General features: G+C 47.0%; 1 protein-coding gene across 4 annotated transcripts in view; it reads left to right on the top strand.

Annotated features, from left to right (window-relative positions):
- Positions 1-14,565, top strand: part of NSUN6 (NOP2/Sun RNA methyltransferase 6) — a 33,457-nt gene that overhangs the window by 5,231 nt on the left and 13,661 nt on the right. For all 4 annotated transcript variants that reach the window (XM_088150419.1, XM_088150420.1, XM_088150422.1 and 1 more), the window contains exons 2-5: positions 5,493-5,605; positions 9,331-9,486; positions 11,256-11,335; positions 13,560-13,669. In XM_088150419.1, coding sequence (XP_088006545.1) covers positions 5,531-5,605; positions 9,331-9,486; positions 11,256-11,335; positions 13,560-13,669 — 421 coding nt within the window. In that variant the 5' untranslated portion in view covers positions 5,493-5,530. The remainder of the gene's footprint in view (positions 1-5,492; positions 5,606-9,330; positions 9,487-11,255; positions 11,336-13,559; positions 13,670-14,565) is intronic.

Genomic DNA, 14,565 nt, shown 5'->3' on the forward strand with positions numbered 1-14,565 from the left:
ATGATGGGTGGTGGTACTCCCTCCGCCTTGTGCCAGGCGTTCCCCGGCTGGTGCAACTTTAGCAGGCTGCAATGGAACACCGGGTGGATCTTCCCGAGGCTTTTCGGGAGCGTCAGCCTGACGGTCACCGGATTGATGATCTCCGAAATGGGGAACAGCCCCACAAACCTCGGGCTGAGTTTTTTCGATGCCTGGTGCGTCTTTAGGTTTTTGGTTGACAGATACACCTGGTCCCCCACTTTCCACTTTTCCTCGGGGAGCCTCTTGCGGTCCGCGTGCTTCTTGTAGTCGGCTTTGGCTCTTTGCAATGCCGCGTGCGCCGCTCGCCGGGTCTCGTCGATTTGGGCGAACCAGGCGTCCAGGGAGTTGATCTGGGATTCCGGCTGAGGCAGCTCCGGCATGGGGACGAATTCTCTCCCGGTGGCTACTTTGAACGGAGAGAACCCGGTGCTCTTGTGGACGGCGTTGTTGTATGCCACCTCCGCGAATGGTAGTAGCTCCGCCCAATCGTCCTGTTGGTGCCCCACGTAGCAGCGCAGGTACTGTTCGAGCCCCCGTTCAGGCGTTCCGTGGCTCCGTCCGTCTGCGGGTGCGCCGCGGAGGATAGGGCTTGTTTCGTCCCCACCCGCTTCAGGAACTCCCGCCAGAACCGCGCGATGAAGTTGCCGCCCCGATCGCTGACGATACGTCGAGGTGCGCCGTGGAGTCGGTAGACATGTTGCACGAACAGTTTCGCCAGCCCCTCGGCCGTGGGGACTCGCCGGCACGCTACAAAGTGCGCTTGTTTGGAGAATAAGTCCGTGACCACCCAAATGGCGGTCTTCCCCTTACTCTCCGGGAGCTCCACTATGAAGTCCATGGCGACCTCTTGCCAAGGGCCGTCGGGTTCCGCTACCGGCTGGAGTAGGCCTCTAGGTTTGCCTTTGGCTCCTTTCGCTGTTGTGCACACCGGGCAACCCCCCGAGTACGCCTCCACGTCCTTCCGGAGCGTGGGCCACCAAAACTGCCGCCGGATTAAGTGGAGTGTCTTTACGAAGCCGTAATGCCCCGCGCTCCGGCTGTCGTGGGCTCTCTCCATGACCTCCCGTCGGCAACCCTCGGGCACGTACAGCTTTCCTTCGTGCCACCACAACCCCTCTTGGCTGGTTAGCGCCTCTCGGTTCTGCTTGAGCCAACCGTCCCGCTCCGCTGCCTCCGCGAACCCTTGCCTTACTTCAGACGCCGCGTCCCGTCGCTCCCCCTTGGTCTGGCTTCGGGTCACCGCCTTTGCAGCCAGCCTGCTGGCGGGGATGACGGAGTCCACGATCTCCTCCCGTAGGCTGGCGTGTTGGGGCATGCGAGACAGTCCATCCGCTAAGAAGTTGCGCTTCCCGGGGATGTGTTTCAGTGTGAACCTGAACCTCCCGAAGTATTGGGACCACCGTGCCTGTTTGGGGGATAGCTTACGCGGGGTCTTCAGGGCCTCGAGGTTCTTATGGTCCGTCCACACCTCGAACGGTTCAGTTGCCCCCTCCAGTAGATGCCTCCACGTGGCCAGCGCCCACTTGACCGCGTACGCCTCTTTCTCCCACACCATCCACCTCCTCTCCGTCTTGGTGAATTTGCGGGAGGCGTAGGCGCACGGGTGGATGGCCCCCTCCGGGCTAGGTTGGAGCAGGACTGCTCCCGTTGCCACGTCTGATGCATCCACTTGGATTATAAACCGCCGGTCTGGGTCGGGATGGCGCAGGATCGGCTCCGCGGTGAACCGCTGTTTTAGTTCCTCAAACGCCCCCTGGCATTCTGCAGTCCACGCGAGTGCCATGCTGGGCTTGGGGGGTTTCCCAGTGCCCTTGGTTTTTAGCAGGTCGGTTAGGGGAAGGGCGATTTGGGCGAAGTTCGGGATGAACTGACGATAGAAGTTCGCAAACCCTAGGAAGCTTTGGAGTTGCCTCCGGGTTCGCGGCGCTTCCCAGCCCAGGACATCCCTTACTTTCGCCGGGTCCATCTCAATTCCCCGGCTGGATATTCGGTAGCCGAGGTAGTCTAGTTGCTCTCGATGGAACTCGCATTTCGAGAGCTTTGCGTACAGCTGTGCCTTCAGCAGTCTCTGGAGCACCGTGCGCACCAGGCTCACGTGCTCCGCCAGGGTCTCGGTGTAGATGAGGATGTCGTCCAGGTAGACCAGGATGCCCCGGTAGAGTAGGTCGTGCAGCACCTCATTAATTAGCTGCATAAATACCCCCGGGGCCCCTTTTAATCCGAACGGCATCACGGAAAACTGGTAGCTTCCGAGCGGGGTGTTGAACGCCGTCTTCCACTCATCTTTTGCGCGGATCCTAACTCTGAAGTAGGCTTCGCGCAAGTCCAGTTTTGTGAACACCCTCCCCTTCGACAGATGCGACATCAAGTCCTTCATCAGGGGGAGGGGGTATTTGTACTCCGTGCTGATTGCGTTCAGCCCCCGGTAGTCTACGCACATACGGAGCGAGCCGTCCTTCTTCTCCCGGAATAACACCGGGGCCGCTAATGGTGACTTCGCGGGTTGGATGAATCCCCGTGCTAGGTTCTTGTCTATGAACTCGCGCAGGGCTCCCATCTCCCTCCTCGACAGGGAGTACATTTTTGGCTTAGGCAGGGTCGCTCCTGGCTCTAGCTCGATGGCGCAATCACTGGGCCGGTGTGGTGGGAGCTGGTCAGACTCCTTCTCCCCGAACGCTGCCGCCAGGTCTCGATACTGCCTCGGGATTCCGCCGCCCGTCGGGGGTTCCCCGGGTCCGGCCCCTCGCTTTGCGGTTGCCTCGCCAGTCGCCGCTGCCTCCCCTCGCCTCGGGATCGTGGCGGGTCTCCGGGGTCCCGGCGCTGCTGCTGCTGCTGTTGCTGTTGCCGCCCGGGTCTCGGGCCCCATCTGCTCTCGCCCCGTCTCCCGGTGTCCCGGACCCTCCGCTTGTCCGCCGGTGGTTGCGGCTGCCTCCGTCTCCACGGCTCGGTCCCCTCTGCTCTCGCCCCTCGCCGGTCTGTCGACCCCGAACCACACTGCCTCCGCCGTCCAGTCGACTCGTGGGTTCCACCGCCGCAGCCACGCCAAGCCGAGTACCACCGCGTAGTCGGCCACCGGGACCACCACGAACCTCAGTTCTTCCCGGTGACTCCCGATCGTCATCTGGACCGGCTCGGTGTAATACTGAGCTGGCCCCCCCCCTGCCAGCGTGCCATCTAACTGGCTGAATGAAATGGGCTCCCGGAGGCGCCTCAGCTGTAGCCCGAGCCCCGAGACCACCGCTGGGTGCATCAAGCAGTGGGTGCAGCCCGAGTCCAGTAGCGCCCGTAGCTGCGCCTCCCCTCCGGATCTCACCCCCCGGACGTGTATCCTCACCCGGAACGGTGGGCAGTCCTCGTCTCCTATTGGGTCCGCGCGCCTCGACTCCCCTGCTCGCACTGGGACGCCGTTCAGTGCGAGCGCGCCTCGTTTCCCGCCGGCTCCGAGTCCTCTCCGGAGGATGCTGTCTCCGGGGTCGACCACCCCCCGCGTCCTTTCTCGGTCACCGCCGCCACTGCCCCCTTCCGCGGTTGGTCACCGGTCCTTTTCCCGTTCGCACGCGGGGTTTTGACTTCGGGCCGTGGTGGGGCGCCTTCCCGCTCCGTCGGGCACTGCGCCGCTCGGTGGCCTCTGCCTCCGCATCGGAAACACAGATTCGGGGCTCTGGTCGCCTCTCGCCTCCCGGTGGACTGCCGTCGACCGCTCCGTCTCTCCTCGGGGTCCTCTCCCTCGGCCGGTCCCTCGTCTGGTCCCGTCGTCTTGTGCTCTGTTGGATCTGCCGCCACGCCGATTCCGCCGTTCCGGCCAGCCAGATCCAATCCTTCACTGTGGCCGGGTCGTCCCGCCCCAGTGCCCGTTCCAGGATCTCTGGGTTGAGTCCCCTCTTAAAATACTTCACCTTCAGGGACTCCGGCCAGTCCGCGAGCTTCTCGGCCAACCTCCGGAACTCCAGGGCATATTCCGATACCGATTTGCCCCGCTGCCTGAATTGTAGGATGTCGTCCTCCGCCCGCTTGGCGCTCAATGTGTCCTCGAATCTGTCCCGGAGCGCCTGCATGAAGTCCGGGAAACTCCGTAGTTCCGCCGCGTTGGCATCGTACAGCCCGATCACCCAGCTGGCGGCTTGGCCATCTAGCAGCTCGGCCACGTAGGATACCCTGTCCTCGTCTCTAGCGAATAGGTGACCACCCCTCTGCATGAACCCCCTGACGTGCGTCAGAAAGTGCGGCAGCTGTTCGGGGTCCCCTGAGAACTTCCCAGTGATACCTCGAAGTCTCAGGGCGTCTGCCGCCCGTTGGTCCTCCGACCGGGGCGCCGTGGGTGGTGCCGGCGGGGGTGTCGGACCGCCCCCTGTCGCTCGCCTCCTCGTTCACCGCCGGTGGCCCCACTCTCTGTAGTAGGGTCTGGAGCATCGCCTCCACGGCGTCTAGGCGTCGCTCGACTCTCTCCTCTAGTCGGGCGAATTTCTCGCTCCACTCACGGTTCCGGAACCCCGAACCCCGGGTCATCGTAACGCCCGAATCGTCTGGTCCTTGATTCACGCCCATCGACCACCGCTCGGATGGAGTGCGCCCGGCCCTGGCCGCTGCCCCGTCGCTCCCGGGCGGCTCCGACCGCCCTTCCGCGAGCCTGGATCCCTCGCGCTCCAGCTGACCCACGGATTCCTCGTCGCTGGTCATGCCTGTATTGAGAAAGAAAACGCTCCTCGGTGGTACCGGGTAGCGCTGACGGTGAGTCCTGGCTTTATGTGAGATTTGCCCCGTTCGACAGAGAAACTCTCGTGACACGTGTGGTTCACAAAGAAGGTTTACTCATGCGTAACGTAGTAGTCACAAGCAAAGCCAGGACTGGCTTGGTACAATTGCATCACTTGTTATATTCCCCCTTCCCGCGCTTTTTCCCGCCTCGTGATCGCGTTGCGGCTGTGGGCTATTAGGCCCCCCAATGTCCCCCCTGATCGTTCATGATGGCAGGGTCGGTCAGAGTCCATTGTCCTTGATTGCCAGTCCCCCTCCGGCTGGGTTGGCCCCTCCCTGCTACGTGCAGACCGCGGGTTCTGTGCTGCGTTGCGATCTTGTTTCGCTGCCCTGCGGCCCCGTTCCTTGCTTGCTCGCGCCGTTATCAGTTCGTAATTAAAAGCTTCCGCTGCGGTTTTCCTGTTTAGCTGGCCGCAGGTGGCTCGTTAATTAGCGGCGCTTTCGGTTCCTCTTTTCCCCGCTAGCTACCGCCGGTGGATTCCGCGTGGTCTGGTTGCGAGCTTCCCTGCAGCCCCGTGCTTCCCTGAAACCTCGTGCTGACCGAACCTGACAAAAAGAACATGATCTGTTGATGGGAGGACAATTAAATTTCTTAAGTAGGCTTCCTGATATACAGTAATATTGTCTATGTGAAAAATCTATTAATATCTGATTTTGTTCTATGCTTAATTGTACATATTAAAAGCACTGATGAAAGAATACGTTGCTTATTACAGATGTTTCCCTAAAAAAAAAAGAAAAATAGATCGGAGCTATGGCTATTTTCTGCAAAATCTTACTGAAACCAGAGGTTGAAGAATATCTCAGGGCTACATTTAAAAACGCTGAGGTAAGTACTACTCTCGTTGATTAAAATACAATGCACCCAGAAAAATTAGGTTGCAGTTCTCAGAATGCAGTTCTGTAGAACTGAATTCAAAATACCGGCTTGTACTGTCAAAGTGTTAAGTTTTCTACTATGATCCTGTGCAGCTCTCTCTCTCTCTCAGAAAAACATGTTGTGTTTTTCTGATTACTTTATTCTTCTCCAGGGCTATCAATATTACTGATGTATAGGGTTACCCAGCCATTGCTTTGGCAATATGTCACTAATGCTGACAAGGCTGATATTGTCCTAGTGATGTGCTATAAATCACTAAATATGGATGGTTTCTCTGAGAAAAGTGACATTGCTTCTAGAGTTAATTATGTGTCACGCTATCCATTTTAAATGGCTTTCTTTTAATTTATTATTTAATCCACCTTGAGAACTTGTTACAAGGAGAGATCTAAATATTCAGAATAAATATATAGAATTAACATTGTGCATATGGTAAGTGAGGTGGGGGGAATGCACAGAGCCAGCCTAAGGAAGAGAATGTCTGGAAGGAGACAAAAGTGACTGCATCAAAGTTAAAAATGCGTTTAGTGCCAGATACTGCAGCTGAGAGGTAAGATTTTATTTGCCAGAATATAATGAGGTACCTTTTTCTTCCTGTTGTTTACATTTTCAGATAAAATATTTTAATGCTAAAGATGTTTATTAAACAATAAGATTATTTTATAATTTAACTTATTCTTGGAAGACCATGGTTTGTTACAGCTATAAAAATGTATTTCAAATGAAACAACGGTGAGACTGTAAATTTGTTACTAAAATCAAACTTGTTTAATCTCTAATCTTTAAATAAGAATGAGTGATCTTGTGCAGCCTAGACTATGCTTCAAACACCCAACCATCATCTATCTCCAAGCTTAGAAGCAGTGAATCTGAAACTTTGGTCCTTTTGACTTTGATTTTGTGAGTGTGTTTTGTTTTAAATAACTAGGTTTTTGTTAAACCTAGTACAAACTAAATGCACATATTGTCCTTGTTTTTTTTAACAATGAGAATTTTTAAGTGTGCTTATGAATTTCAGTGGAATAATCTGGGTAGGAAATGGTTATGGGCCACTCACATCTTTATTAAAGTGTTGCCCACTTAATTTATAGCTCATTGTTTGTTAGAATAGTATTTTTTTTTATTGATTAATTATGTGCCATCAAGTTAGCGGTGACTCTTAATCACATTGATATACTTTGTCAAGGATGATCTCTCTCTGATAGAAGAGAATATATGTAGCTCAGGGTTGAACTGTTGTTTTATATATACTGTATATAAACAGAAAGTAAGCCCCACTCCCTTCTAGCACTAAAGATGTTACCTAGCCGGGTAACAAAAAGTCTGCAAGAAAACAACCAAGCTCAGAGAACCCCAAGGACTCCACAGATCTCTCTGTAATTTGATCCTTCAGGTTTTCCAATGGTGTATGATAATATATTTAAATTAACTCTGAATTGTAACTTCATTAATTAATTAATTAATTAATTAATTAATTCATATGGCTTCCCATTTCAAATGCATGACTCTGGGGGGCTAACAATATTAAGAAAGATAAAAAATACATAAAAGGACACAGCAGCCAGGAAAAATGACAAAACCATTAGTCATTCAGCACAACCAAGAGATGGGCTCCATCATGCGCCCGGGGCCCCAGGCTTGAACACAAAACTACTAAATATACAGTGGGGCAAAAAAGTATTTAGTCAGCCACCAATTGTGCAAGTTCTCCCACTTAAAAAGATGAGAGAGGCCTGTAATTTTCATCATAGGTATACCTCAACTATGAGAGACAAAATGGGGAAAAAAATCCAGAAAATCACAGGGTCTGATTTTTAAAGAATTTATTTGCAAATCATGGTGGAAAATAAGTATTTGATCACCTACAAACAAGCAAGAGGTCTGGCTCTCACAGACTTGTAACTACTTCTTTAAGAGGCTCCTCTGTCCTCCACTTGTTACCTGTAGTAATGGCACCTGTTTGACCTTGTTATCAGTATAAAAGACACCTGTCCACAACCTCAAACAGTCACACTCCAAACTCCACTATGGCCAAGACTAAAGAGCTGTTGAAGGACACCAGAAACAAAATTGTAGACCTGCACCAGGCTGGGAAGACTGAATCTGCAATAGGCAAGCAGCTTGGTGTGAAGAAATCAACTGTGGGAGCAATAATTAGAAAATGGAAGACATACAAGACCACTGATAATCTCCCTCGATCTGGGGCTCCATGCAAGATCTCACCCTGTGGGGTCAAAATGATCACAAAAATGGTGAGCAAAAATCCCAGAACCACATGGGGGGACCTAGTGAATGACCTGCAGAGAGCTGGGACCAAAGTAACAAAGGTTACCATCAGTAACACACTACACCGCCAGGGACTCAAATCCTGCAGTGCCAGACGTGTCCCCCTGCTTAAGCCAGTACATGTCCGGGCCTGTCTGAAGTTTGCTAGAGAACATTTGGATGATCCAGAAGAGGATTGGGACAATGTCATATGGTCAGATGAAACCAAAGTAGAACGTTTTGGTCTAAATTCAACTTGTGTTTGGAGGAAAGAGAATGCTGAGTTGCATCCAAAGAACACCATACCTACTGTGAAGCATGGGGGTGGAAACATCATGCTTTGGGGCTGTTTTTCTGCAAAGGGACCAGGACGACTGATCCATGTAAAGGAAAGAATGAATGGGGCCATGTATCGTGAGATTTTGAGTGAATACCTCCTTCCATCAGCAAGGGCATTGAAGATGAAACGTGGCTGGGTCTTTCAGCATGACAATGATCGCAAACACACCACCCGGGCAACGAAGGAATGGCTTCGTAAGAAGCATTTCAAGGTCCTGGAGTGGCCTAGCCAGTCTCCAGATCTCAACCCCATGGAAAACCTTTGGAGGGAGTTGAAAGTCCGTGTTGCCCAGCGACAGCCCCAAAACGTCACTGCTCTAGAGGAGATCTGCATGGAAGAATGGGCCAAAATACCAGCAACAGTGTGTGAAAACCTTGTGAAGACTTACAGAAAACGTTTGACCTCTGTCATTGCCAACAAAGGATATATAACAAAGTATTGAGATGAACTTTGGATATTGACCAAATACTTATTTTCCACCATGATTTGCAAATAAATTCTTTAAAAATCAGACAATGTGATTTTCTGGATTTTTTTCCCCATTTTGTCTCTCATAGTTGAGGTATACCTATGATGAAAATTACAGGCCTCTCTCATCTTTTTAAGTGGGAGAACTTGCACAATTGGTGGCTGACTAAATACTTTTTTGCCCCACTGTACTTATTCACATATTAGTAAATGTATGGGGGATTTCACTATTACTTCATTAATATCTTTACATGGGTGTAGTTGGATTTATTTAATTAAATATATTGAAAATAAAAATATTTTCAATTTTTTGTCCACACACTCCCAGCAAAGCCAGCTCCATAGTAGTTAACAACATTAAGTAACAATAGAATCTTTAATTAAAATGAATATTCCTAGAAACAACTAACAGTAAAACCATTCTGTCATGATTATGAAACATCAAATGAACTTCAGGAAGAAAATTCTACTTTATAAATCCCACAAGAATTCTGTTCTGGCAAGAATTTAACTGTTCTGTAAACCCAGAATACTGCGATTATACCATAAAATGCTGTTATTGCTGATCAAATGTATTTTGTTTCTTTACTTTTATTTTAAGCTCACAACATTTATTGGTCCACTGAAAGCAGAACAGAAATATGAGTCCTTGTTAAATAATTTAGCTCATCCACCAGCTTTCACCAGTGTTCGAGTTAACACACATTTGGCTTCTGTGGAATATGTAAAAAATCTGCTTTCCAAAGAGATCCAAAAGGTAAGTGTTGTACCTCCTTCCTAGTTATCCATCTACCTGTCAGTTAGTTGAGCAATAACCAAGGGTGTTGCATATAAAATAAAGCCAAATTATATGCTACCATTTTTAATAGAAATAATAAAAAATAGTTGCAATTGCTAATGCTTTTATTTAGAAGTTTCATGGAAATACTGGGATGAGTTTGCATCTGAAAAAATTATACAGATACTGTGTTGCTGGTACAGCCTGTAATAAACTAAATAAATTGCATATACATCAGAGTGGGAGAAGCAACACCAGCTGAGTGAGTGAAGTGATGTGTTGGACTATCTGCTGCTTCTGAAACCTTGCCATGGTATGCTGAAGCAGGTAAGAAATGGAGGAAGATTTTGCCAAGGGTTTTTTTTGCCAATGGATTTTTAAAAAGGCCTTCACTGTTATGGCCAGTAAAGCAAAATTGGCTATGTTCAGCCTGATATGCTTGATAAACCTAATTCAGGGGCTACTCAGCAGAGCAAAGAGGCATTGAACTTATAGTTGCCTTTATCCAGCTCTAGAATGCCTTGTTTTAAGGCCTAAATCTAGTTGTGTGGCGCAACATCTGCCATAGATCCATGGCTGGGATCTAAAATATTATCACCCCAGAACTTTAGTTTTTCTCCTTTTTTAAAGAATTATCCTTTTCTTTGTTTCAGATTATGGAGATTGCTCCATATTATTTGAGCTGCAAAGCAGATGGTTATGTAATGCCACTATATCTGCCTTGGCAAATCCTGTTTGTTTCTCTACAGATAAATAATGGATGTTTCAGCATTTAGAGAGAGTCAGTGCAAAGCAAGGATGTGTTTGGAATCAGCTTATGCTAAAGCTTTCCTTAGCAGGGTACCGTACAGTGAACCGGGAGAATAATCAGTGTTGTGGTTTTTTTAAAAAACGCAACTATGTTATTGCTTGCATTCCATCATCGTGCAGTCCCAAAAGGACTCCGTTGCTTATTTTGCTGTTTCTATGAACGGACTCTATGCAGATCATTAAATCTCTCCTAAATAAAGATGTTCAGCGGCATGCTGTTTCTGTACTTGCTAATAATGTAAGAGAAAATGATTCTTTGAACTGTTACTGAAATAGTCTAAAATGTGTTACATAACCCATCTTTCAGATATCCTCATATACTTTGTGAATTTCTGTAGAGAGAGGGACTTTGTCCATAAAGCTGTTTCTACAGGAGTTCCAACATGTGCAGAAAGCTTGAGCACTATATAGCATTGGGCAGAGCTCCACAGTATAATTTCATTTGTGAATTTACTTTTTTTTTTGTAGATTTTTTTTATCCCACCTTTATTATTTTTATAAATAACTCAAGGCGGCAAATATACCTAATACCCCTTCTTCCTCCTATTTTCCTCACAACAGCAACCCTGGGAGGTGAGTTGGGTTGAGAGTGACTGGCCCAAAGTCACCCAGCCGGCTTTCATGCCTCAGGGTGGGACTAGAACTCACAGTCTCCTGCTTTCTAGTCTGGTGCCTTAACCACTAGACATTTTTTGTAAGGATCTGAAGTTGGTTAATAAATGTGTCCTTGAATTCTGAAAGGAAGCATGTCCTTGCAAGTTGTACGGTAGTGATATCCACTGGGTGATCAAAAGCTGCCATCCAGCAGATGTTGACCCCTCCTGCAGACACTGCTGCTATACAGTCTCTACTTATTCTGATAATAAATTCTTCTGTCTACTGAAAATATTAGTGATGATGAATACAATAACTATAATTTATCCTTCTTCAACTTATAGCAATATGAAAGTCTTAGCGTTCCAGTTCTGCAACATCCAGAACTTCCTGACATGTTACTTATCCCTGTTATTGGGCCCAGGTTTGTGCTTTTTTAGAATCTTCGTGATTGGGTTTGATTTCATTCTAGGAAACTCCAAGCACTCCTAGAGCAATCCTTATCTTGAATTTATAGATGATACACTAAAAAGAGCTAATTTGTAGGATATCACTGCTTATCAACATGGAAATGAACTGCAGCACATTTTGGGTTTGTATGTTTGCCCTCATGGATAATCCTTCATGTTTCTTTGATTAAATCTGACAAATAGTTTCAAGCAGGCCAGCTTCACACCATGGGTTATGTAGCTTTTGCATGCTTAAACAAACTAAAGATAAGCTCACATTATTTGAAATATTGTTATCCTACTCAAAGCAGTTATTTATTCATTCCATCAATAACCTGGGTTTCATTGATAAAAGTTATCTCTGTGCTGAAGAATGAAAGAGAAACACAATTAAACTTTTCCTAGAATGTCAATGTTTTAATATTCATAAATGCCTGCTGTGATGCATGGTGGGACAAAAATTGTAATTACTGCTGTGCAGTGCTTTGGATTCAGTTGTGAAGAAGTGCTTCAGAACACAAAGGAGCATTAATGCAGCACCTATCTGAGACTCATTAAAGCACCTGAATCTTTTTCCAGGATTACTTGGCTACCATGGAGAGATCCTGCAAACAGATGCAGTTGCTATAATGAGCCTCAGACAAGTGTTGTGTTTGTGCTATCATGTGTTCTGAAGCATCTCCACCCAGTCAAAACAGGAGCCCCATATAGCCCTAATGGTTATACCTCAGAAATCTAGAAACAGAGATAATATATGATCAACTATCAATAATGTGTCCTCTCTAAATGTTACTACTTTTCAAAGAATCCCTTAATCTTATGAAACACATATTTACATTCTCTAAATGTGGCTTCCAAATGCAACTATTATAAGTTGCAACTTTGAAATTATAAAAGCTCTAAATGAAATTCAAACGCTAGAAAGAAAATGCACTGCCAGTAAATATAAAAAAACAAAACTAGCTATGTGGGAGGGTGGGAAAGATGAGTACAGCTGAAATGGTCAAGTTAGCTTTCCCCCCAGTAACATACATACATACATACATGCATACATACATACATACATACATACATACATTTATTTATTTATTTATTTATTTATTTATTTATTTATTTATTTATATTTCAAATTTAGCCACTGCCCATTTCATGAGGAAGTGACTCTGGGTGGTTTACAATAAAAACAACAAATAAATATTAATTAAAATACAATAAAAATAGTATAAAATACAGTGAAAATACAATAAAAACCAAATATGTACATAAATAATAATATTTTCCAAGGTGTTGCTGGTAGAAAAAATATTAACATACAGGAGCATCTTCAAGGTGCTACCCACCCTCAGGGTTGGTTGCCCCTTTTTTCACCCCATGCAAGTTAGCAGAGCCAGGTTTTAACTGCTTTCTGGAAGGTCAAGAGAGTAGGGGCCTGCCTCACCTCTGGAGGGAGGGTATTTCATAGGGCGGGGACCATGGCAGAGAAGGCTGTCCTTCTGGGCCCCGCCAGTCTACATTCTTTCGCTGATGGAGTCCACAGCATACCTCTCTGACCAGGTGGGTTGGGTCGATATAATGGGGGTGAGATGGTCCCTCAGGTAACCCAGTCCCATGCCATGTAGGGCTTTAAAGGTGATAACCAACACCTTGAATTGGACCTGGAAGCAAACTGGGACCCAGTGCAGGTCCCACAGCAAAGGTATAACATGTGCCATCTTTGGGGCACCCAAAATTGCCTGCGCAGCTGCATTTTGAACCAGCTGTAGCTTCCAGATACTCTTCAAGTATCTGTAGAGCACATTGCAGTAGTCTATACAGGACATGACTAGGGCATGAGTGACCAACTGAAGGGTCTTCCGATCCAGGAAAGGGCGTAACTGGCACACAACATGTAGTTGAGCAAAGGCCCTCCTGGCCACAACTGCCACCTGCTCTTCAAGCAGGAGTTGTGAGTCCAGGAGGACCCCCAGATTATGCACCCGGTCTGTCTGGGGTAGTGCAGCCCCATCCAGAACCAAAGATGGTAAGCTTCTGGATACAGAGGAGCCCCCAACCCACAGCCACTCCATCTTACCAGGATTCAGCTGAAGGCATCATGAAAGGGTAGTCACAGCATCACTCAAAACACCTGGGATGGAGATGTATAATTGGGTATCAATATTAATAAGCTAACCTTATTTAAACACCATTGTTCCACTACAGAAAGGATCTGCAAAGGTTGCCAAATGAAGTTATTGTTGATGCACAATGTGGAAGTGCGGTGCTTCGTGGAGCACATGTTTATGCTCCAGGGATTATATCTGCTTCAAAATGTAAGAGTCATTGCGTGTGTTTAATGAATATTTTTTATTACAATCACTGACCAGAACTGCAAACAAAAACACATTTAAAATAAAAATAAGGTAAAAACAAAACAAGATAAAAAATTACAATTGGTAGTGGGTTCATCACTGAATAATAAAAGTCTGCCTAATTTTACAGGCAGTATAACAAAATTTAGCTACATTCAAGGAGACTGAATCATACTGATCTGGTAACAACAACTATACATAAAAAAGATCAGAATTTCCTGGGTGTTTTGCCACGTAAGGAATTATAAGGCAGATCCTTGGGTCCTTCTGGAGAGTACAATGTAGCAGGACACGAGCTGTAGTTTTAACAGCCCCTTGTCTGCAGGGGCAGAGTCTCAGCTCATAGGGGACTTTTGCGTGTGTTTACATATAAGTTTATAAAAAAACTATACTTTGTAACAGACAACAGTTCAAGTGTTAGTGTATGCTTCCCTTTGAGAGTTAGTATACCTTTCATCTTGTTCTTTTATGTTTGATACACTGCTATAGCCATTTTTGATAAGGTTTAATTTTTTTATGTTAAAACTTAATTTTCAAGAATCCCCCTACCCTTGCCCATTTCATGACTCTTTCCATGTGTATGTTCTCATATCTGTTTGATTGATTGATTATTCACCATCAAGTTGGTCTTGACTCTTAACGACCATATAGGTAAATGTTCTCTTGGAGGATCTGTCCCCTAATCTGTCCCTTCAAGTCTTTCAGCAGCCTAGCCATGGCTGGTGCTGATCACCCTCTTCTCTTTCCTTCTACCTTTCCCAGCATTATAGACCTCTCCAGAGAGCTAAGTTTTCACATAATGTGACTGAAGTAGGATAATTTGAACCTGGTCATTTGTGCCTCAAGATTGATTTGGA

Source organism: Python bivittatus, unplaced genomic scaffold, assembly GCF_059951505.1.
Source record: "Python bivittatus isolate LINGU-HERP-01145 unplaced genomic scaffold, Pbiv_v1 ctg000610_np1212, whole genome shotgun sequence".
Lineage (NCBI taxonomy): Eukaryota > Metazoa > Chordata > Lepidosauria > Squamata > Pythonidae > Python > Python bivittatus.